Source organism: Erpetoichthys calabaricus, chromosome 1, assembly GCF_900747795.2.
Source record: "Erpetoichthys calabaricus chromosome 1, fErpCal1.3, whole genome shotgun sequence".
Lineage (NCBI taxonomy): Eukaryota > Metazoa > Chordata > Cladistia > Polypteriformes > Polypteridae > Erpetoichthys > Erpetoichthys calabaricus.
The window spans coordinates 215,484,310-215,507,852 of record NC_041394.2 but is presented as its reverse complement, the minus strand read 5'-3'; the positions used below and the strand labels follow the sequence as shown (position 1 = coordinate 215,507,852).

Sequence of the window (23,543 nt, the reverse complement as noted above, 5' to 3'; positions counted from 1 at the left end):
TATTATTAATCTACAGTATGGCTCACAAGACTATAAGCTGCACAAATGAAAAGAACAAAGCAATTGCTTTAGTTGTAACCATGCAACAACCTCCCCATATCTATGTTATACTGCATACCATACTCTTATGATCTGTAATTGTGTCATTATGTTATGATCTATAATGGTGTGATGTAAAGCAATATGGCCAAAGCTTGCATTAATATTGAAATCTAACTTTTCAAAGAATGTTTGCTTTCCTTTTTACATCAGTAATGTGACCAATGAATCTATGATTCATGTATTTCTACAGGTGTCATAAGGATAGGATTTGAACCCAGAATTCTAGAGCTGTACTAACCACTGATCTATCAAAATTTAAAACTTCCATTATTAATTATAATTTCCTGAATACTACCAATAGTGGAAAGTACCAAGTTAAAATTGATATTTTATACTAACCTTGGGGCTTTCATCCCATATTTGAAAGAGGTGCAGGGTAGCTTAAGAGGTACTAATGCTAAATCAGCCAATTGTGAATGAGTACACTGCACAATGGACTGGTACCTCATAATAGCATGATGACTGCCTTGCATGCTGCCAAGATAGGCAACAGCTCCCTGCAAAGGGGAAAATGGATGAAGTAGTAGTGCAGTGATAAAATGTTTGAATCTTAACTGTGGTGGGAACAGGCTTTCCTGCTGCCTGTGTGGATTTTTTTCTTAGAGTACTCCAGTTTTCCTCCTAAATATCAAATACGTGAAAGGACTACCAATGAGCAGGGAAAACCTGAATCATTATTTATGGGACAGATCAGTCTTTTTGAAGCATGTGGAGGGAAAAAGGGGCACAAAGTTCTCCTGTTCTTATCTTCAACAAAAAACACCAACTATGCACTCTATTTAACAAACGTTATTCACGCACACAGAATGAGAATTCTCACTAACTATAACTGCATACTTGGCTCCTGTTTATATACTGTACAATATATGTGTTTATGTGATATGCAAGTCAGGTGTAGACCAATTCACATGTAACTCACTAATTTATTCATCCACGTTCTAACCCACTTACTCAATTAAGGATGGAAGGAGTCAATCCCTGTAGCATCAGGTATAAAGTGGGCACAAACAGTCTACTGCAGGGCACACTCACAAGCAGAGACGATTGTAATATTTTTGATGCCTTCAACTAAGTTGTTAATGATGCCCTACTCCCCACCCCATCTTGTTTTGGTTGGAATCATCACTGCTAGATGTGTACAATGAGACCTGGAAAGGGAACAGCAAAGAATGGAAATTTGGGAAACCAAACAGTAAATTTGCAGTTGATTACTTTTTGCAAAGTCTATTTAAAAGACTGTTTCAGATAAATATACTCTTGAGGGATGCCATTTCAGCAAAAAAGTAGGAATTCAACTATATTAGTAGGCTTTATTTATTTCTTTATAGCATTTAACATTTCTCTAAAGAAAACAAAATTCAAGTGACAGACAGACTATGGAGAAATGCTTTACTGTGCCAAGAACAAATCTCACACAGAGAAAGATATTTGCCAAGTTTTAAAACAAGCTTTAAAGTAAGCCAATTTGGGAGATGATTATAGTTTTAATTAAATCAGCCTTTAGCAATGCATTCAACAGCTGTAGTCCTGTTATCATTTTTATTTAATTTTATTTTGCCATGTCTGCCTCTTCTCTGCTACAGACTGAATATTATTACCATTATAATTAGCATTATTCTTGTTTATGATATTGGTGGATTGTTTAGGTTGTCAGATATTAACACCTTCTCTAGAATGCTGAAATAATACAGAACAGCATGATTAGCAATGTATTGGGTCAGAGTGTTTGTAAGACTTTATTGTTAAAGAAATGCAACTCTCTTTTGCCACCCTAGATGACTGCCTACTTCACCTAAATGGTATAGCATGTGTTGTATCCAATGTGAGACAAAAACACATTCATGAATTATTTGAAAGGTGCAAGGCAAAGCAGTTTCCTATCACTTTGGGTCTCAAACTCAAGCCCACAGGTCGTTACCACTGTGCCACCCGGAAGACAGTTGTGTTCCTGTGTATTTCTTGGTCTTTTTTTTTTTTTAAAGAGAATGTAATTAGGACTTTGCCCTGATCCATAGGGAAGGACATGCTCTAGTACTGAATTCTGTGAAAGCCCTGGTCATGAAATGTCACTGATAGATAGATAGATAGATAGATAGATAGATAGATAGATAGATAGATAGATATCCTCAGGAAGAAATCTGGCTTTTTACAAGGCTCTTCAAATAAATATAAATACACTATGGTCTGAACACACACCAGAATGACTACAAAGAACGAAATCTTCTGACATGACAGTCTCAGTCACATTGCTCTTGGTATAAAGAAGCCCCTGTAGCTTTTCTTGGCCCACTTCTGCAGAATGATGAGTTGGCTGAAGCATTCAGTGTTAGTGTCTCAGAGAGAGGATGTGCAGCATTGTTCTTAATGGCACTCAGTTTTGTTTTAATTCTTTCCATTACTACTTCCTCCAGGCCGTCCTTTTAATTAGATTGTGATTCAGTGGGCCTCTCTTGAAGTGATGATACCAGTCCAGCACACAAGTGTGTAGAAAATTGTACTGGCAATCACAAAGTTGTTAAACAAGTACAAATTGTCACTACTTACAATAAAGGGGCGCAGGGCATGTAAAGGAAATGTTCAGCACTAATGAGTTAATTTGGTTCAGTTTCTTGTTAAAGTTGTCTTTAGTGGAATCACTAAATCACAAGCTTAAAATCTACCTCTTTCACTTTTCTAAGAATAAACTCTTAGTACCTCGTGCACGACTCATTTATGTATGTCATTAAAAGTGATCTTTTATGGCTTTGGAAACAGCCCTCGAAACCCTAAACATTCCTTGGGTAATATTCGCTGGTTTATAAACTTAAACAAACTTTCATCCACCCGTGTTCTAACCCACCCAACCAAAATAAAGTTGGCGGGGAGAAAAGAGTGCCACCCACTCACAAACAACCACACTCACTTTAATACATTAGCATCCTTATTAATTTATTTTAAAAGCTACTTATCTTCAAAGTGTACGGAGAAAAGCTAGAGTAAGAGTGTTAGGTTTCACTAGTGACGGGCCGCTCGATAGTGATGGGCCGCTCGATACTCAGGTTTCGATACTGTGTCGAGTTTTCGAAGCACGGTGCTTCGATGCTTGTTTCAAATGCGCCCGTCACGTGATTTTGAGGCACGCTGGGGTGATGACATCATTGATATCTGTGCAGTCAGCAGTCGATTTCATAGACATGGACGCCTCATGACCAGCCGCATCGTACGTCAACGTCTCCTCCATATTGCGAGTGGCATTGCTGTGGAGTGAAGTAATGGATAAAGACGCCTCACGCATGTGCTGCTTTGGGATTGTACAAACCGCTATATGCTCCAAACCAGATCACAGGGATTACATTTCATAGGTAAAGATGAACAATTATTTGGCCATTAGAAAATCCCGTTTTATAATCTTAACTTTAGCTACGCCAGGCTAAGCTAGCAAAGCTATGCATTTACAGTATGTGCTCAAGTGAGCCTCCAAACAACGTTTTGGCTAAACGTATTTAGTCACTATGTAGATTGTTGTTAGATGTTAACATTTCTCAAACTGTGAAAGTTTCCCAAAGAAATCCACCTCATGAAGCAGTGGGAGGTAGCCCTTAGATGGGATTTTAGGAAGCTGTCCTGTGATGTGTGCCGTGCTAGTTTGGAAACAGATGCTGTATCGGCATCACATGATCAAAGCTACCACTTGCTCACATTAAAAAACCAAAGGAGGTTTGATGATTCCTTCTGAGGGTACAGTCAAGATGGTCAAAGTAGCTGAGCGTGTTATCCGACAGTTGACATTAGGACAAGCTGTCAGTGTATCAGTGTTCAGATGATGTGTTTTTCTCACGGAGCACATTGAGGAAACACAGTTTGAAACTGACAACTATCATTTTATGCTCATATCTTTAGTTGTGTCTGTCTTCCACAAACTAAGGCTGCACCATATTGCCAGACTGAATACTCTCAAATTAAAGAGTGGCAACACACGGAAAAAGCTATGTAAGACAGTTCTGTTTCATGGATTTTATATGCTATCCTGTATATATTTAAGTTACCACATTGTGTGTGTGTGTGTGCGTATGTGTGTGTGAGAGAGATTGAGAGAGGAATGAGTGAAATGTTTTCAGAAATTATTAAGCCAATTTGTATACAATAAAATTTTTATTTTTGCCATTCAGTGTATCATTTCACTGTTAAAAGAAAGACAAACAAAGATAACTGGCAGTAACAGTGCAAAATTCACAGTTGGTATGCCAGTTTGAAAAGATTAGTATTGAGGGTAGTTTTAAAATGTGTTATTGAATCGAGCTGATGTATATGAGAGGGAAGAGAATTCCAGAGTTGAGGAGCACTATGAGAGACGCTGGAGCTCCCAGAGAACTGAGTTTGATGTGTGGTACAGAAAGTAGAGCTGCAGATGAGGATCTGAGTGAGCGAGAGGAGTGCAAGTCTGTAGGAGATCAGTGAGGTAGGGGGGAGCAAGGCTGTGGAGAGCTTTAAATGTTAAGAGCAGTATTTTGTATTGTATTCTGTAGTTAACAGGGAGCCAGTGAAGTTGAGAGAGAATAGATGTAATATATTCAGTGGATTTAGAACAGCAGGTTATTATCCTGGCAGCAGAATTTTGAAGAAGCTGTAAGCGATGGATAAGTTTTTGTGGGATGCCAGATAGAAAAGCATTACAGTAATTTATACGTGAGGTGACTAAGGCATTAACCAAAATGTTACTTATATAATAATAATAATAATAATAATAATAATAATTTAATAATTGTCATTATTAGTGTATAAATGGATATAAATAATTGCATTTAAACAATTCGCCAAAATCTGTTGTATGCAAACGATACTATTTTAAACGTTATTGTTTTTTCATCAGAAAACCTTGTTTCCACGTTTATGTGTATTAGTTTAAATGGCACTTTTGCCACTCGCAATATGGCGTACGCGCTGACGTATCGTGTCGACTGGGGAACACAGTGAATGCGGAGTCTATCTATATAGGTCTACAGCAGGGGTAGGCAACGTCGGTCCTGGAGTGCCACAGTATGTGCAGGTTTTTGTTCCAAACCAGTTCCTTAACGAGAACTCAATTATTGCTGATGAAGCACATATTGCTTAAGTGACATTTTAATGCTTCATTTTAGTGGTCTCGCTTGTTAAGGTTCTCCAACCTTGATTGCTTATTTCAATCTTAAACTGCTGCATTCAGTGTTTTAATTGCTCCTTATTAGCAATAAGATGTAAAAGACAAAGCAGCCAGCAGTTCTCCAGCTAGCTTTTTTCCAATTACATGTGTGTGTGTTCATCATGCACGGTTTGATTTAATAAAACACAAAATGTGACAGACTGAAAATGATTTGTTTTAGGCTTCAAATCATTTGGATGATATCCTTGGAAAGGAAAAAAATCTACGATATAAAAGCCTTACATTGCACAGACTAACAAGCCACAAAATTAAATAAGGTCTGAGATTGGCAATGATTGGTTTCTAATTAAGCAATTGGGTTGGAATGAAAACCTGTAGCCACTGCGGCTCACCAGGATCGACATTGCCTACCCCTGTTTTACATCTTATTGCTAATAAGGAGCAATTAAAACACTGAATGCAGCAGTTTAAGATTGAAATAAGCAATTAAGGTTGGAGAACCTTAACAAGCGAGACCACTAAAATGAAGCATTAAAATGTCACTTAAGCAATATGTGCTTCATCAGCAATAATTGAGTTCTCGTTAAGGAACTGGGTTGGAACAAAAACCTGCACATACTGTGGCACTCCAGGACCGACGTTGCCTACCCCTGGTCTACAGTATGGTAGATTTGGCCACTCACTCGTCTGCTGAACTGCTTTGGCTCTGTCATGATGCAATCCCAGTACTCATGTCTGCTCAGTGCTTCTAACCAAACTTGACGATTCCAGTACGCATGTCTGCTTAGTGCATCGAAAAACAGTAGTGGTGCAACAGTAGCGTTGCCGCTTCATAATAAGGCTTGTGTGGGTTCGGGTCCCACGTCCATCCATTATGAATTGTCACCCAAAAGAGTCTGTTTTTCTTTTTTTTCATTTAACAGCAAATTCCACCCTGGACCGAGAGCGAGCAAGGCGAGAATACTAGTAAAGATATATCAAATGGAAACGGGCATCTTGTTTTATGTCTATAACAAAAAAAAATATTTGAGTGACGATTTCAACTATTATTGTAGTTGTTGATGGCGGTTTTAGCGGTTTCATTTTTTAAATATTAAATTAATAAGGTGGAATGTGTTCTTACTTTGAGTGTTGGGGTGGGGGTGGGGTGGGGCTACACGGTAAATGTGTTAGTAACTGGGATTGCACCTCTATAACTGGAAGATTGCTTAGGAATGATACAGACTGGACAGCTCTCATATGTGTTTTAGGAAATGTTTTATTATTGCACTGTGCTGAGACTAAGACAACGTTTTACTGATCGCTTATCTGGACCTTGTGTTCAGGAGGGAGGGATGCTGCTGTTAAAAGCAAATGCTTTTTCGACAGCAGGTCCAGATGTGTCTATCCCGCTGCTTTTTGTTGCCTCAGCACTCAAGAGGATCTTTAATGCCGACCTTGATACATGCAATGCTCACTTGATTCATGCACTGCTCACCTTGGAGTGCCCCGTGTGTGTCTGTGAGTCGGTGACTGATCTGCGCCGTGTCTATCAGCCTCTCTGATGTGCTCCGGATTGACACCTTTGAATGTTTGGTGCAGCACAGCAAATTCAACCTGATCTACAACAGTGGGGTTGTTATCACATTATTCAATGGAGGGGTTCATGGACGTTAAATGGCAATTAATACAACATGGATTAATGTAAATACGTGAGCTGCCTTACGTTAGTCATCGCATTTTGATGGCGATTCTAAGTGGGGATGATTCCCGAACAGATCTCTTATGCGATCCATCCACCGTACCTCTCAGAATTATTTAATTCAAATTGGTTATAAAGATTTCACTCCTGATCATTTTTTTTATTATTATTATTAATTTTGATGAGTCTTTAATTCGGATCGAACACGGGGTAGCACTACGCTCAGAATTTGAAAAACAACCACCTTTGTTAGTTGAGCCACTGACGGCGTCTTTTCTTCGTAGCGAACTCGTTACTTTTGTGCTCCACAAAATATTGTAAAGTATTAATAAATGAAACATTTCAATACTTGATCGAATAATAACATCTGTGATTTAAGGATTTCACCTTTTCTTTCTCAAATGTGCTTACCTATATCATGGCAAAGTACAGGGATAAACCTTTATTTACCGTTTTAATTAAGTCAGAACAAAGAAAACATTTAAGGCTATTAAATGTGATCTCAAGAAAAGATGAGGGTTAATTATAATACTAATAACAGCAGCGATTATAATGATACAGTGCAAAAGTAAATATTCATTGAAAGAGCCGAGGATGCATGAGTGAGGAGTCCACTAAACAGTGTCATCTCTAGACAGAAGAGCAGCTTCAGCGACAGACTGCTGTCACTGTCCTGCTCCACGGAGTGAGAAGATCGTTCCTCCCCCAAACTATGCGACTCTTCAATTCTACCGTTGGGGGGGTAAACGTTAACATTATATAAAGTTATTGTCTGTTTTTACCTGCATTATTATCAATCTTTAATTTAACATTGTTTTTTGTATCAGTAAGGTGCTGCTGGAGTATGTGAATTTCCCCTTGGGATTAATAAAGTATCTATCTATCTATTTATCTATCTATTTTGTTTAGCTCTTGCTATCGTATAGTGCATTCTGCCTGTCGGCGTTAGTTATATATATATTTATATTTTTTAGACATCAGACACTAGAAGCTGCTGACGAACTCTTCTCTTCGTTGTCAGTCTGTAGCAGCGAAAAAGTAAAAGTAGTAAGAGTTTTAACAGACGTCATTGAAGTGGATCATGAGTTTGTGTAACGTTAATGAAAATGGCCAGGAGGTGTCACTAGAGAGGTGCGAGTCAAATGCTTCGCAGCTTCGATACGATTTCCGACACAATTGCTTCAAACGTTTTGATGCTTCGTGAGGCTTCACTCCGCCCATCACTAGGTTTCACGGATAACTGAGCTCACCCTGGTCTGCTGACTGAGTTATTCATATTCACGTGCCCAACATCTAGCACAATCCGTTCTAAAATTATTCTCAAAACGAACCGAAGACGAACATTTCCATTTCATTATCTACGGACGTTCACATACAAAAACGTGAATATGAAAGAGTCAGTATTTCTTTCCATGCTTTGTAAATATCTAAGACAGTCCCTCGAAAAGATTTTCTTCCGCATTTTGTGGAAATTGCTGCCGCAATACAATGACGTTACAGGAAATGCTCGCAGAATAGCCAATGAGATTGTGCCGGGGCGGGACAGAAGAGTTTACGAATTGAAAGTATCTTCCCTTACTCAGGATAGGTGAAGGAGTGTAAGCGGATGGTGGTTTACAGTGCTGGAGGGTATGGACAACACCCTTGCTGACAGCTGGGAATATTCTACAGGAAAAAAATTTGTCAGAGGGAATCTGATTAGTTCGTGGTGTGTGCTGGCAAAGCTTAAGGAGACCTGTATCAGGCATTTTGCTTGTTACAGTGTGAGATTTCCCGGTGACTCCAGAGACCAATCCACATGTTGGGTTTAAAGTGTACGTTTGATCTCCACGCTGATGTGATACCCCATCTCTTGGAATTACGGGAAAACACAAATGAAGGGACAGTAGGTAATATACCCTACTTACTGTAATTGCAAGACATTTCGTGCAGCGCAGGTCTTGAAACGCACAGTTTCTTGTTCTTCTTTCCCAAATATATCTCGGAATATGCCTTTTATAATGGGAGTTTAGCTTGTCTGGCGTTTTGTACAGATTAAGGTAAAGCAAAACCGTTTGTTCTAAAGTAACACAAACTTAAAGTTGGCGCATGAAAGCAGTACTGAGCAATCACGAAGAGAACAATACGATTTATATGTTTTCTTTTATTGCGGTGTTGGGATACTGTATAACCACTCCTATAACTGGAAATGCACATTAGAATACTGAAATATTTAAGTGACACTCTATGGCCTTTGACAAGTGGAAAGTAGTTCGTGCTATTTCTTGGAATGCTCAGGCAACGTTCATATAGGCCAAGAGATGGCTCCAAATGACCTTGTGCAAAAAATAATAACAACAAGCAATGATGCTGTGCTTGTCACACCCGCAACTCAAAAAGCTTTTTTTTTTTCCTTTTTTCTTATTACAGCAATTGGCATGGAAGCAATTTGCACAACCGAACACAATCTAAATATACATATATCGATGTGACAGCTTGTCAGTCAACATGAACGAACTAGTTTTCATTCTGTATTGAAAATAAATACTGAAATATGGCCAATGATTATGATTATATTTTGTGTTTAAATCATTGATACGTGGTACCGTTTTCTGCCACTTTTTGGAGTTCTGAAAGTCCTGTTTTTAAGCCACCTACATGTGTGCTTTCCTAACATGGAGGAATGGTTTCCTGCTAGATCCAAGATGTAAAAATGAATGGCAAGTTATACTCCCCTGAGTATTAATTGTATACATTTGTGACCATTGCATTTCAAAAGAATTTAAAGTCACACACATTAACTAAAGACTATTTTGACATTTTCTTGGCTCACTGTATAAAGCACAGTGATCTGAGCTTGCTTGAATCAGTAGTGTTTGTAAGAGAGTCTGCTTTAAATTAATTGTCTTTAGCTCATTCATTTTCAAAACATGTTTAATCCAATTTAAGACTGTGGCTACAGAGCTAGCCCAGGATGTAGTTCACATTTTTTTTCAAATGTAGCTTATTTAATGTCAACCAGCTTAATTCAATTCATATAGCTGCAGCATTCAAAAACTATATAGAGTCTTCAATTTTTAATTAGGATTAAAAATTCTTAATTTTGTTATTTTAAAATGTAGTTTTATGTCAGCCTTTATTCAGTGAGCATCTAGAAATTATTGTTTCAAACTGGTGTTCAGATATACTGTATAATCTGGCTGTAGTGTAGGTATATATAAAGTGAAAGGCCTTTTCTTGTATAATTATCCGTGAATGATCAATTTTCTAACATTTAAGTGAAGAATGAAATTATTTGCCACTTGATGAGAAACTGTGTCTTGACATGTACTCTGGAGGTATTGATTTAACTTTGTCCCTTGAAGACCACACCAACAGTCTTGTTAATTTTGTGTCTTGAATAACATTGCCCAGTGAAATCACATTTTATGATAGAAGTTAAATACTGCTCTCTTAGGCCTGATCAGCAACAATGATGATGAAATGGCTTACCCATTAACAATGGTGATGAGTCAAGAAGGTCTCCCTTAACATCAGCAAAAGCAAGGGACTGCTCATTGACTTTAGAAGGCAGATCATACTCTCGCCAATACTATAGAAATTGTCTTTACTTCCTCAGAGGTGTGTGGAATGCTTGGATATCATTATCTGTGTTTACTAGCTTCTATAGGTGCACAGTAGAGTCCAGGCTTACTGGCCGTGTAACTACCTTGAATTACATATGCTGAGCTTAGGACCACAAAACCCTTCAGAGGGTGGTTAAGTTACCTCAGAATGTTACTGCCATACTGAATAGCTTACCCTGCCATAGAAAGGCAAACTGTATGATTAAAGACATCAGCCATCACTTTTTTCCCTCCTGTGATCTGATTACAGTACAGGACTCATACCAGTGACCAATGACAGTAAAACAAACTTAATACAGTTATCTCTAAATAACATTTTAGTTCATTTTTGGGCTTTAGGTTGTGCAGAATTGAGTGGTGAGAGTACTATTAAATCTCAAAGATTTACGCTGGCTTTCTGGGAGGTAATGTGTGTTTGTGTGTATATGTACTGTATACAGTGAATTCCAAAAGTATTCAAACCCTTTCACTCTCTGTTTACTTTATTGTACGGTAGATTTCATTTTAACTTTAAAAATTTGCCATTTTACCCATCAGTCTACACTCAATAGTCCGTAAAGACAAAGTGAAAACATTTTTTCACAAAGATTTGCAAATTTATTAAAAATCAAAACTGAAATCTCTCATTGGAGCTGGTAGGTATTTGTGAAAAGGATACCTTCTATCTCCCAGTAAACAGCCATGAGCAAAATTCCTTGCTATCTGACATACTCCAGATATGACCAGACCAGTTAGACCAGATATGAGGATCATGTGTACTTCATGCAGGAAGCTTGGCCACAAGGCCTGTAAAAAGTCCCTGATGGTTGGTTGCACATCACCTGGACATGTAGCACTGAAAACCATTTAAGAGGCTGGGAGTATAAATGGGGATTAGCGTTTCATCCACTGCACGTACAATGCCGAGTATGACTGCAGTGATATGAAAACCGATTTTAGTGTCATGCAAGGAACTGCATTATTATTTGGCTGACAACTTTATCCAAGGCAACTTACAACATCTGAGACACAACTGGTTAAATTTCTTTTGTTTTATCAGTTGGAACACACACAGGTTAAGTGACTTACTGATGTTCGTACTGGATTTGACCCCACAGTTTCAGGGTTTACTATGTGCATGGTGCAATTGTAATCTGGTCACAGCATGCACATTTGAAATTTGCTGAGGCCATGTGCCACTGACAGCCTGCAGGAACCCTCTGGTGGCATTGAGACACAGAGTTGTCAGAAGCTGCACAGTGGGACTAAGTACAAAATTCTGGTATGTTCCTTTTTCCAATTCATCCTGAGCCAGACTAGGGAGGGTTATTATATCACCCTTTGGCAGCCTGTATTTCATTGTTAGATGTTGATTACTGAGATGGTTCAAAGGCATTCATGTCCACACTCAAACAGTATTTAGACCTGCGACTTGGCTTCGGGTGGAATTTGTGGTTGAGTAGCACAATTCACTGCAGAGCTGCAATGGTTATTGCTGACACTAAGGGCTATTTATGTTCCGACTTTAAAAGATTTGACTAATTTACATAGGATTTGATTAGTGAATTGATTATCTACTGTACTCAAGTTGTCTACAGGTATTAAAGCTAAAAAAATCTCCTTTTGTGCTAATCTATAGCCTACATTGTCAATTTATATTTATATTGCAAAATCAATGAATTATTATTGTTATTTTTATTACGTTTTCCTAATAAGAGCATCAGTGTGTTTTTTGTGATGTATTTAAGGCAGCTTTTGTCTCTTTGTGTCAGAATTGCAGGCAAAAGTCCAAATGAAGAGCAACATTAAAAATAAAAAGTGGGTTGGTTCACTCATTAAATTATGTATGAGTTTAGGTACGCATTTAGTTACAAAGGGTTTCAGGAAACATTCGCTACTTAACGAACAATTCTAAATACATGGTAACGAAGTATCCAGCATTATAAAGTTTTCAGGAAACACACCACTGGTCTTCGTCTAAGTCATTAAAATTGAAAAAATGTAAACATTACAGTTTTACAATTTTGTATATTTAATAATCATTGTTTAAATATTCCTGTTAAGGCTTTATGACCTTTAGTTTTAGGTATCCATCCATCCATCCATTGTCTCCTGCTTATCCGAGGTCGGGTCGCGGGGGCAGCAGCTTGAGCAGAGATGCCCAGACTTCCCTCTCCCCGGCCACTTCTTCTAGCTCTTCCGGGAGAATCCCAAGGCGTTCCCAGGCCAGTCGAGAGACATAGTCCCTCCAACGTGTCCTGGGTCTTCCCCGGGGCCTCCTCCCGGTTAGATGTGCCCGGAACACCTCACCAGGGAGGCGTCCAGGAGGCTACCTGATCAGATGCCCGAGCCACCTCATCTGACTCCTCTCGATGTGGAGGAGCAGCGGCTCTACTCTGAGCCCCTCCCGGATGACTGAGCTTCTCACCCTATCTTTAAGGGAGAGCCTAGACACCCTGCGGAGGAAACTCATTTCAGCCGCTTATATTCGCGATCTCGTTCTTTCGGTCACTACCCATAGCTCATGACCATAGGTGAGGGTAGGAACATAGATCGACTGGTAAACTGAGAGCTTTGCCTTGCGGCTCAGCTCCTTTTTCACCACGACAGACTGATGCAGCGCCCGCATTACTGCGGATGCCGCACCGATCCGCCTGTTGATCTCACGCTCCATTCTTCCCTCACTCGTGAACAAGACCCCGAGATACTTGAACTCCTCCACTTGGGGCAGGATCTCGCTACCAACCCTGAGAGGGCACTCCACCCTTTTCCGGCTGAGGACCATGGTCTCGGATTTGGAGGTGCTGATTCTCATCCCAGCCGCTTCACACTCGGCTGCGAACCGATCCAGAGAGAGCTGAAGATCACGGCCTGATGAAGCAAACAGGACAACATCATCTGCAAAAAGCAGTGACCCAATCCTGAGCCCACCAAACCGGACCCCCTCAACGCCCTGGCTGCGCCTAGAAATTCTGTCCATAAAAGTTATGAACAGAATCGGTGACAAAGGGCAGCCCTGGCGGAGTCCAACTCTCACTGGAAACGGGTTCGACTTACTGCCGGCAATGCGGACCAGGCTCTGGCAATGATCGTACAGGGACCGAACAGCCCTTATCAGGGGGTCCGGTACCTCATACTCCCGGAGTACCCCCCACAGGATTCCCCGAGGGACACGGTCGAATGCCTTTTCCAAGTCCACAAAACACATGTAGACTGGTTGGGCAAACTCCCATGAACCCTCCAGGACCCTGCTAAGGGAATAGAGCTGGTCCACTGTTCCGCGACCAGGACGAAAACCACACTGTTCCTCCTGAATCCGAGGCTCGACTATCCGACGGACCCTCCTCTCCAGGACCCCTGAATAGACTTTTCCAGGGAGGCTGAGGAGTGTGATCCCTCTGTAGTTGGAACACACCCTCTGATCCCCCTTCTTAAAGAGGGGGGGACCACCACCCCGGTCTGCCAATCCAGAGGCACTGTCCCTGATGTCCATGCGATGTTGCAGAGGCGTGTCAACCAAGACAGTCCTACAACATCCAGAGCCTTGAGGAACTCCGGGTGTGTCTCATCCACCCCCGGGGCCCTGCCACCAAGGAGTTTTTTGACCACCTCGGTGACCTCAGTTTTAGGTAACTGGTGGAAAATGTCTTAGCAACAATAACCTCAGCCAAACGTTAATTATTAATTGCACCTGCTGTTTAATAGATATTTTGGCTAATTTCTCTTTATAGTGGTTTTTCAGTTAATGTATTTTTTTGGGTTGAACTGCATGGCCGTCTTACATTGGGCCATGTCTTAGTATTTTAGTAGGGTAAGTTTATGGCTCTGAATTGGCAATTTTAAAGTGTGAAGTTTGTTTTGTTTAAACCACTCTGTCATTGATGTTTGTGTGTGTGTGAAGTCATTATCATATTGTTGTATAAGGCAAAATCTTTTGTATTGCTTATTACAAATGGATATCCTAATATTGTCTAATAGAATTTCCTGATGCCTGTTACAGATTTGAATAAATGTTTTTTTAATTAAATATACTCTGCATATATTGGTATAGCCTGTGTTCAACAAGCTGTACATTACAGGTTGCCTTGCTGTGCTCCTGTCCTGTGTGTCAGATTTCTGTAGGAAAGCCCACACATTGGAAGTCAAAGACATGGATAACAGGCAAAAGCCTATGTTTAAACTGTACTTTGGGAGGAAATCTACTAAACTTGAACTAGAGGCTAAAACCAGTTAAAGTATACTCTTGCTCTCATTAGTACAAAAGTTCTGGAAATTGATTTGGATTGTTTAGTGAATTTGTATTCACTTTTGGCTCTTATCAGATTAATTGATTTCTGCTAATTTGGGTTTTGAAAAAACTCAAAAATTGTAATTTCTTTAAAATGTTTATGATATTCTGACTGTCTTTGAAATGATCAGTGGCACACGCAAAATGTAAGAAACATTCTTTAAAAATAACTTTCAACAAAATTAGCTGTAGACATACCCATAAGTTAAAGCTGCCACATCTCTAACAGTGGAGAAGTGAGGACTTTGTAAAAGGCTTTTTCCTATGATGCTTTAATTCGTCTTTACGTTGTCGAAATGTCTTTTGGTTTTGGAAACGGTTCATGGTAATCTCAAAGAAAATTAGTTTCGTTCGCTGGCAGACTAATAATGGTAATACAGTAATCCCTCGCTATATCGCGCTTCGCCTTTCGCGGCTTCACTCCATCGCGGATTTTATATGTAAGCATATTTAAATATATATCACGGATTTTTTGCTGGTTCGCGGATTTCTGCGGACAATGGGTCTTTTAATTTCTGGTACATGCTTCCTCAGTTGGTTTGCCCAGTTGATTTCATACAAGGGACGCTATTGGCAGATGGCTGAGAAACTACCCAACTTACTTTTCTCTGTCTCTCTTGCGCTGACTTTCTCTGATCCTGACGTAGGGGGATTGAGCAGGGGGGCTGTTCGCACACCTAGACGATACGGACGCTCGTCTAAAAATGCTGAAAGATTATCTTCAAGTTGCTATCTTTTGTGCAGCTGCTTCCTGAAACGACATGCTGCACTGGTGCTTCGCATACTTAAAAGCTCGAAGGGCACGTATTGATTTTTGCTTGAAAAACAAACTCTGTCTCTCTCTATCTCTCTTTGTCTGCTCCTGACGGAGGGGGTGTGAGCTGCGGCCTTCAACAGCTTTGTGCCGTGGTGCTTCGCCCTATTGATTTGTTTGCTTTTCTCTATCTCTGTGACTTTATATGCTCCTGACGGGCACTCCTTTGAAGAGGAAGATATGTTTGCATTCTTTTAATTGTGAGACAGAACTGTCATCTCTGTCTTGTCATGGAGCACAGTTTAAACTTTTGAAAAAGAGACAAATGTTTGTTTGCAGTGTTTGAATAACGTTCCTGTCTCTCTACAACCTCCTGTGTTTCTGCGCAAATCTGTGACCCAAGCATGACAATATAAAAATAACCATATAAACATATGGTTTCTACTTCGCGGATTTTCTTATTTCGCGGGTGGCTCTGGAACGCAACCCCCGCAATGGAGGAGGGATTACTGTAGTCATTTTCAAATCTGCTTACTCAGAGTAGCAAGGAGCACCGCCCTATCCCGTCAGTAGTGGGCACAATGCCATTAAAGGATCAGGTGAAGGGTACCAGTTCATAGCAGGATCCACTCATACTTGGAATCATTTAACAAAACTTACAAGGCCTTGAAATTGTGGGAGGAAAACTGGAGTATCCAGAAGAAAAACACGTACACACAGGGTTAACATGCAAACTCCATACAGATAATCTGGTGCTGGATTTAAACCTTGTACATTGAATTTGCAAAGTGGTAGTGCCAATCAGTGTGTGCTACTGTGCCACCTAATGCTAGAAAATGTTAACTATATTTTAATTAAATACAATATTCACAGGGTGGCACGGTGCCTTGCAGTTAGGAGACCCGGGTTCACTTCCCAGGTCCTCCCTGCGTGGAGTTTGCATGTTCTCCCCGTGTCAACGTGAGTTTCCTCCCACAGTCCAAAGACATGCAGGTTAGGTGCATTGGCAATTCTGAATTGTCTCTAATGTGTGCTTGGTGTGTGGGTGTGTTTTTGTGTGTGTGTGTGCGCACGCCCTGCCCGAGGTTTGTTTCCTGCCTTGTACCCTGTGTTGGCTGGGATTGGCTCCAGCAGACCCCCGTAATCCTGCGGTTGGGATGTTGGATAATGTTGGAATGGGATGTTGGATAATGGATGGATGGACAATATTCACACTTGCATCCTTATGTGGACTGCTTTACTGTCTTAAAGCTGTAGAAAACTATGTAGAAAAATATACTCTGCCTAGAAAAAATGGCATAGTATGTTGTGGGATATGGCCGGCCTGTCACCCCGGCCAACACCCCCAGGCCGCCAGATGGAGCTGTCCCTGCGGCATGGAAGTTGCCCCGAATACCAGCAGGGAATCATGGACGATGGAGTTTTCCTTTACAGCCCTGCTGGATACCACAGGGGCCAACAGATGACGCTGCAGGGAGGCCCAGAGAGTTGTTTGTGCCCTATAACCTGGAAGTACGTCGTAGGCAAGACGACAAAGGAAATGACGTGCTGGGATGAAGAAAAGGACTTTTTTATCTGACTCGGAAGTGATAAGGAATCACATGGACTGTAGGGTTGGAATCACTTCCGGGTCAGGGAATATAAAAGGACAATGGGAAATCACAGATGCTGAGCTGGGTGGAAGGGTGGCAACACGTCTGGGAGTGAGGAGGATTATTGTTATTGATCAGTGATTGTTTATTGTGTATTTATTTGAATATTGTGGAGAAGAGGGTGCTTTGTGCACGTTTTGTCTAAATAAATATAATATTTGGACTTTTACCTGGTGTCTGACGTGTAGTCTGTGGGTTCAAGGGGTCACGGGGACCCTAAATCTGTCACAATGGATTAAACCATAAATACCTATTTTCCTTAGCATATTTTATTCTACATTCTCTAGACTGAAATACCCTACTGATTCAGTTTTCCTTGGCGTTTTGGCTACATACAGTATGAGTGGATATCTCTATATGCAAAATTAAATAATTATTTATTGAAAGTTAAAATTGCAGAGACACATTATTTGAAAGACTGACTGATACCTTTATCTAATAAAAAATTTATGAACTGTAATAAACATCACCGGGGGGCAACTCCAGAGTGGTACAGAGTCCAGCCCCTCTCAAGGAGATTGGTTCCAGAGTCCAAGCTGTGCGTCGAGGTGAGTCTGACTATATCTAGCCGGAACCTCTCAACTTCGCGCACTAGCTCAGGCTCCTTCCCCTTCAGAGAGGTGACATTCCACGTCCCAAGAGCCAGCTTCTGTAGCCGAGGATCGGACCGCCAAGGTCCCGCCTTCGGCCACCACCCAACTCACACTGCACCCGACCTCCTTGGCCCCTCCCATAGGTGGTGAGCCCATGGGAAGGGGGACCCACGTTGCCTCTTCGGGCTGTGCCCCGGCCGAGCCCCATGGGTACAGGCCCGGCCACCAGGCGCTCGCCATCGAGCCCCACCTCCAGGCCTGGCTCCAGAGTGGGGCCCCGGTGACCCGCGTCCGGGCAAGGGAAAACGCCGTCCAAAATTGTTTTTCATCATAGGAGGTTTTGTTTAACCGCTCTTTGTCTCATCCCTCACCTAGGACCAGTTTGCCTTGGGTGGCCCTACCAGGGGCATAAAGCCCCGGACAACAGAGCTCCTAGGATCATTGGGACACGCAAACCCCTCCACCACGATAAGGTGGCGGTTAAAGGAGGGGTGTGGGTATACTTATTGCCCCCCAACTTGGAGCCTGTACATTGGGGTTTACCCCGGTGGACGAGAGGGTAGCCTCCCTTCGCCTTCGGGTGGGGGGATGGGTCCTAACTGTTGTTTGTGCGTATGCACCGAACAGCATTTCGGAGTACCCACCCTTTTTGGAGTCCCTGGAGGGGGTGCTAGAGGGCATACCTTCTGGGGACTCCCTCGTTCTGCTGGGAGACTTCAATGCTCACGTGGGCAATGACAGTGAGACCTGGAAGGGAGTGATTGGGAGGAATGGCCCCCCCTGATCTGAACCCGAGCGGTGTTTTGTTATTGGACTTCTGTGCTCGTCACGGATTGTCCATAACGAACACCATGTTCAAGCATAGGGGTGTTCATATGTGCACTTGGCACCAGGACACCCTAGGCCTCAGTTCGATGATCGACTTTGTGGTCGTGTCGTCGGACTTGCGGCCACATGTCTTGGACACTCGGGTGAAGAGAGGGGCGGAGCTGTCAACTGATCACCACCTGGTGGTGAGTTGGCTTCGATGGTGGGGGAGGATGCCGGTCAGGCGTGTAGGCCCAAACGTGTTGTGAGGGTCTGCTGGGAACGTCTGGCAGAGCCCCCTGTCAGAAGTAGCTTCAACTCCCACCTCCGGCAGAACTTCGACCACATCCCGAGGGAGGTGGGGGACATTGAGTCCGAATGGGCCATGTTCCGTGCCTCTGTTGTTGAGGCAGCTGACCGGAGCTGTGGCCGTAAGGTGGTCGGTGCCTGTCGTGGGACCCTGGAGGCAGCTGATAGGTACCGGCAGGCCAAGCGGAATGCGGCTTTGGTGGTTGCTGAGGCAAAAACTCGGGCGTGGGAGGAGTTTGGGGGAGGCCATGGAGAACGACTTTCGGACGGCTTCGAGGAGATTCTGGTCCACCATCCGGCGTCTCAGGAAGGGGAAGCAGTGCAGTGTCAACACTGTATATGGTGGGGATGGTGCGCTGCTGACCTCGACTCGGGATGTTGTGGGTCGGTGGGGGGAGTACCTTCGAAGACCTCCTCAATCCCATTAACATGCCTTCCAATGAGGAAGCAGAGCCTGGGGACTCAGAGGTGGTCAAAAAACTCCTTGGTGGCAGGGCCCCAGGGGTGGATGAGATATGCCCGGAGTTCCTCAAGGCTCTGGATGTTGTAGGACTGTCTTGGTTGACACACCTCTGCAACATCGCATGGACATCAGGGACAGTGCCTCTGGATTGGCAGACCGGGGTGGTAGTCCCCCTCTTTAAGAAGGGGGATCAGAGGGTGTGTTCCAACTACAGAGGGATCACACTCCTCAGCCTCCCTGGAAAAGTCTATTCAGGGGTCCTGGAGAGGAGGGTCCGTCGGATAGTCGAGCCTCGGATTCAGGAGGAACAGTGTGGTTTTCGTCCTGGTCGCGGAACAGTGGACCAGCTCTATACCCTTAGCAGGGTCCTGGAGGGTGTATGGGAGTTTGCCCAACCAGTCTACATGTGTTTTGTGGACTTGGAAAAGGCATTCGACCGTGTCCCTCGGGGAATCCTGTGGGGGGTACTCCGAGAGTATGGGGTACCGGCCCCCCTGATAAGGGCTGTTCGGTCCCTGTACGATCAGTGCCAGAGCCTGGTCCGCATTGCTGGCAGTAAGTCGAACCCATTTCCAGTGAGAGTTGGACTCCGCCAGGGCTGCCCTTTGTCATCAATTCTGTTCATAACTTTTATGGACAGAATTTCTAGGCGCAGCCAGGGCGTTGAGGGGGTCCGGTTTGGTGGGCTCAGGATTGGGTCACTGCTTTTTTGCAGATGATGTTGTCCTGTTTGCTTCATCAGGCCCGTGATCTTCAGCTCTCTCTAGATCGGTTCGCAGCCGAGTGTGAAGCGGCTGGGATGAGAATCAGCACCTCCAAATCCGAGACCATGGTCCTCAGCCGGAAAAGGGTGGAGTGCCCTCTCAGGGTTGGTAGCAAGATCCTGCCCCAAGTGGAGGAGTTCAAGTATCTCGGGGTCTTGTTCACGAGTGAGGGAAGAATGGAGCGTGAGATCAACAGGCGGATCGGTGCGGCATCCGCAGTAATGCGGGCGCTGCATCAGTCTGTCGTGGTGAAAAAGGAGCTGAGCCGCAAGGCAAAGCTCTCAGTTTACCAGTCGATCTATGTTCCTACCCTCACCTATGGTCATGAGCTATGGGTAGTGACCGAAAGAACGAGATTGCGAATACAAGCGGCTGAAATGAGTTTCCTCCGCAGGGTGTCTGGGCTTTCCCTTAAAGATAGGGTGAGAAGCTCAGTCATCCGGGAGGGGCTCAGAGTAGAGCCGCTGCTCCTCAGCATCGAGAGGAGTCAGATGAGGTGGCTCGGGCATCTGATCAGGATGCCTCCTGGACGCCTCCCTGGTGAGGTGTTCCGGGCACGTCTAACCGGGAGGAGGCCAAGCTGCTGCCCCCACGACCCGACCTCGGATAAGCGGGAGACAATGGATGGATGGATGGATGGTAATAAACATCAGAAAAAATAAGTTGTGGTAAAAAAAAATTCTGAATATCAGTTTCCCAGTGCTTTTTAAATTCTGGGATTTAAACACCCAACACTCTTTTCCACCTTGTGTTTAATTCCCTAACTTCACACCTCCTTTTGAAAATGAACTTCAAGCCCTTTGAAGCGACAGTGTATACTTTGGTGTTAGTTGGTTGTTTAGTTAGACTGTCTTCATCGTTGGCAGTTTGTAGTTAAATTATTTGTCTTTTGTGCATGAAAAGCAGTAACAACTATGTTTTGGTTCGTTTTCCTTTTTTCATTGATTCTTGAAAAAGCACTTGGTTTACCCAGCTTTGCTTAAAGATTGCCTCCCTTTTATGCACAGAAATAGATGTACCTCATTCTGCAAAAAATCAGAGTACTGTATTTAGGACCATAATATTAGAGAAGTACTCCCATTGTAAAATCTGATTTTTGCATTCATTTCTGTTGTGCATGCTTATTCGTGTATGTGTATTGTTTGTGGTTCTTGTTGCCTTATTACTTGCTAACTTTGGTTAGTCATCACTTCTGTTTTTTGTACTTTTCACATACACTTAGCAATTTTGCATTTTATAGTTCATTGCTTCACACTCTTTGGGTTGGTTGCCTGGTTAGCTTTATTCTAACATTTTGTGTCTGGTCAGCAGTACACAAACAATTGTTCTGTTTGATAGGAAGACATAAGTAATGGGTCTCAGTCTGTAAGGCTATATTTAAGAAAAAAAAAACAATGTTACTACAACAAATAAAGGTAGCAAGTTCACTATTATTAGAGACTTATGAAATGCCATTCCTGACATTCCTCTGTACTAGAAAAAAATGTAGATAATTTAAGGGGCATACTGTATGTCAAGTTAAGAATTTACATCAATATTTCAAAGAGCACTTCGCTGAGCAAGCCAATCAAATAGTTATTTATGTGCTAGAGAGGGCAAATTTGTTCAAATTCTAATTAGTAATGGTTCCCTTTTGGTTTTTATCGTACCTATTACTTCCTCTGGCCAGATCTCTGTGACCTAACTTTTTATCTATTTGTTTACTATCTTTTATTGTTGAGCAGCATATTCCAATTTACTGTTGCGGTGTGTTACACATTTTTGCATTTTTATTTATTTAATGTATTTTAAGTTTGATACTTCTGGTTTTTAGGTATTATTTATTGGGTATCCCCTTTTTCTGCGCTTCTATTACTGTACTTTCCTTTTGAGTAGCAATTAAGGGCTTTGAGAATGGTGGAGGTGTTAAATAAAATATATATTATTATTAAATATTATTAGTATAGTTTGTTTTTCGGCTGTTTTTAAAATATAACTTTAAGAAGACATTTGAACCTTTTTTCACTTGCAGTTTGTCACCCCTCAAAGTGTCTGACTAATTTGTAAAATCTCAGAAATTGTCATGCTTTTTCTCACTTCCACCTTCTGCTCCCTCTTGGAGGCTACATATTACTTAACCATAGGCAGTTTACTGTTGTACTTTGTGGTGTGTTTCGGTTTAGATCCCAGTATTTTTAAATTCATACAAGTGTAGGATTGTTTTTTGTGCTTACAACACTGAGTGACTGACTCATTGCTAGTGAAAAAGAAAACAATTAAGGTTTGGAATATTGTGCATTTATTTTAGCCAAAAAAGTGATGGATAAGGTGGTATCTCATGAAATAGAGCTTAGTGGTTTTCTCTAACCTCTAGATCTACTGTTCTTTTTGAGATTTGAACAAAAAGTCGATTCCTGTATTGCATCTCCAGGGCACTTTCTTGTGGCCTCGACATATTTTTTCAGGAAGTTTCCATGAATCTGTTTGCAGACAGTAGAATGTTATACAGTATTCTACATTAAGATTGAAAATTAAAGCAGCAGCTGCCAAAATATGTAGCTTTCTTATTAATTTTCCAACATTGTGTAAAATAACTTTATAAAGTAACATAAAAGGTTTAAATACTGGTTATCCTTTTACACTAAAATATTACTAAAGAGATATAAAAAAAGTAAAATGCATATGTTCTTTTCCTTTAAGGAGATTAAATATTACTGAAGAAAGAAAAAAAAAAACTAAAACAGCCAAATGGGGCTATGCATACGAACTTAAAAGGTTTAAATAAAACAGAAATATATACCTTTATTTTTACTTCCTTAACTTGTGGACGGTGTATCCTGTAGCAAAGCCCTAAGTTTTTTCGTGAAAGCCCGTTTCAGTCAATAAGTCTTAAAAAGGTGTAAAGATATTGACAATAAGCTATTCAAACCCACCAAGACATGGAATCGTTTAAATCAAGGCGCGAGTCGAAAAACACCATCCCATACTATTAGTTAATGATTAACACATTTCTATATGTATTGTAAGCATACAATACAACTGATAATATGTTGCGCTTATTTATCTGGTGTACCGACATTTTTGCGCGTTTAACTGCTGAAATCTAACGTGGTTTGTGCCCTTCAGAATGAAAACAGTTTGCATTTACCTTTTTAATAAAAGGCGAGCTTTTAAGCCTGAGAAATCACCCCGTAAATGCACACGTTTAATTGCACATGTGTTAATATGTATGCTTACACAGTATTAAAAGACACTCAACAACGTCATTTACCTTTGTTCCCGCGTTTGATAAAAGGCGAGCTTTTAAGCCTGAGAAATCACCCCGTAAATGTATTAAAAGACACTCAACAATTAACGTCATTTACCTTCGTTCCAGCGTTTGAGTCGTGCTGTAAATCTCTTCCTTGTTTTCAGTTCACGTGATTACGTAGGAGGCGTGATGACGCGA

At 41.7% G+C, this 23,543-nt stretch overlaps 1 protein-coding gene across 1 annotated transcript in view; it reads left to right on the top strand.

Moving 5' to 3' along the window:
* Positions 1-8,440: 8,440 nt before the first annotated feature.
* Positions 8,441-23,543, top strand: part of gsap (gamma-secretase activating protein) — a 175,170-nt gene continuing 160,067 nt past the window's right edge. Inside the window, exon 1 of the mRNA XM_028811696.2 lies at positions 8,441-8,791. Coding sequence (XP_028667529.2) covers positions 8,701-8,791 — 91 coding nt within the window. The 5' untranslated portion in view covers positions 8,441-8,700. The remainder of the gene's footprint in view (positions 8,792-23,543) is intronic.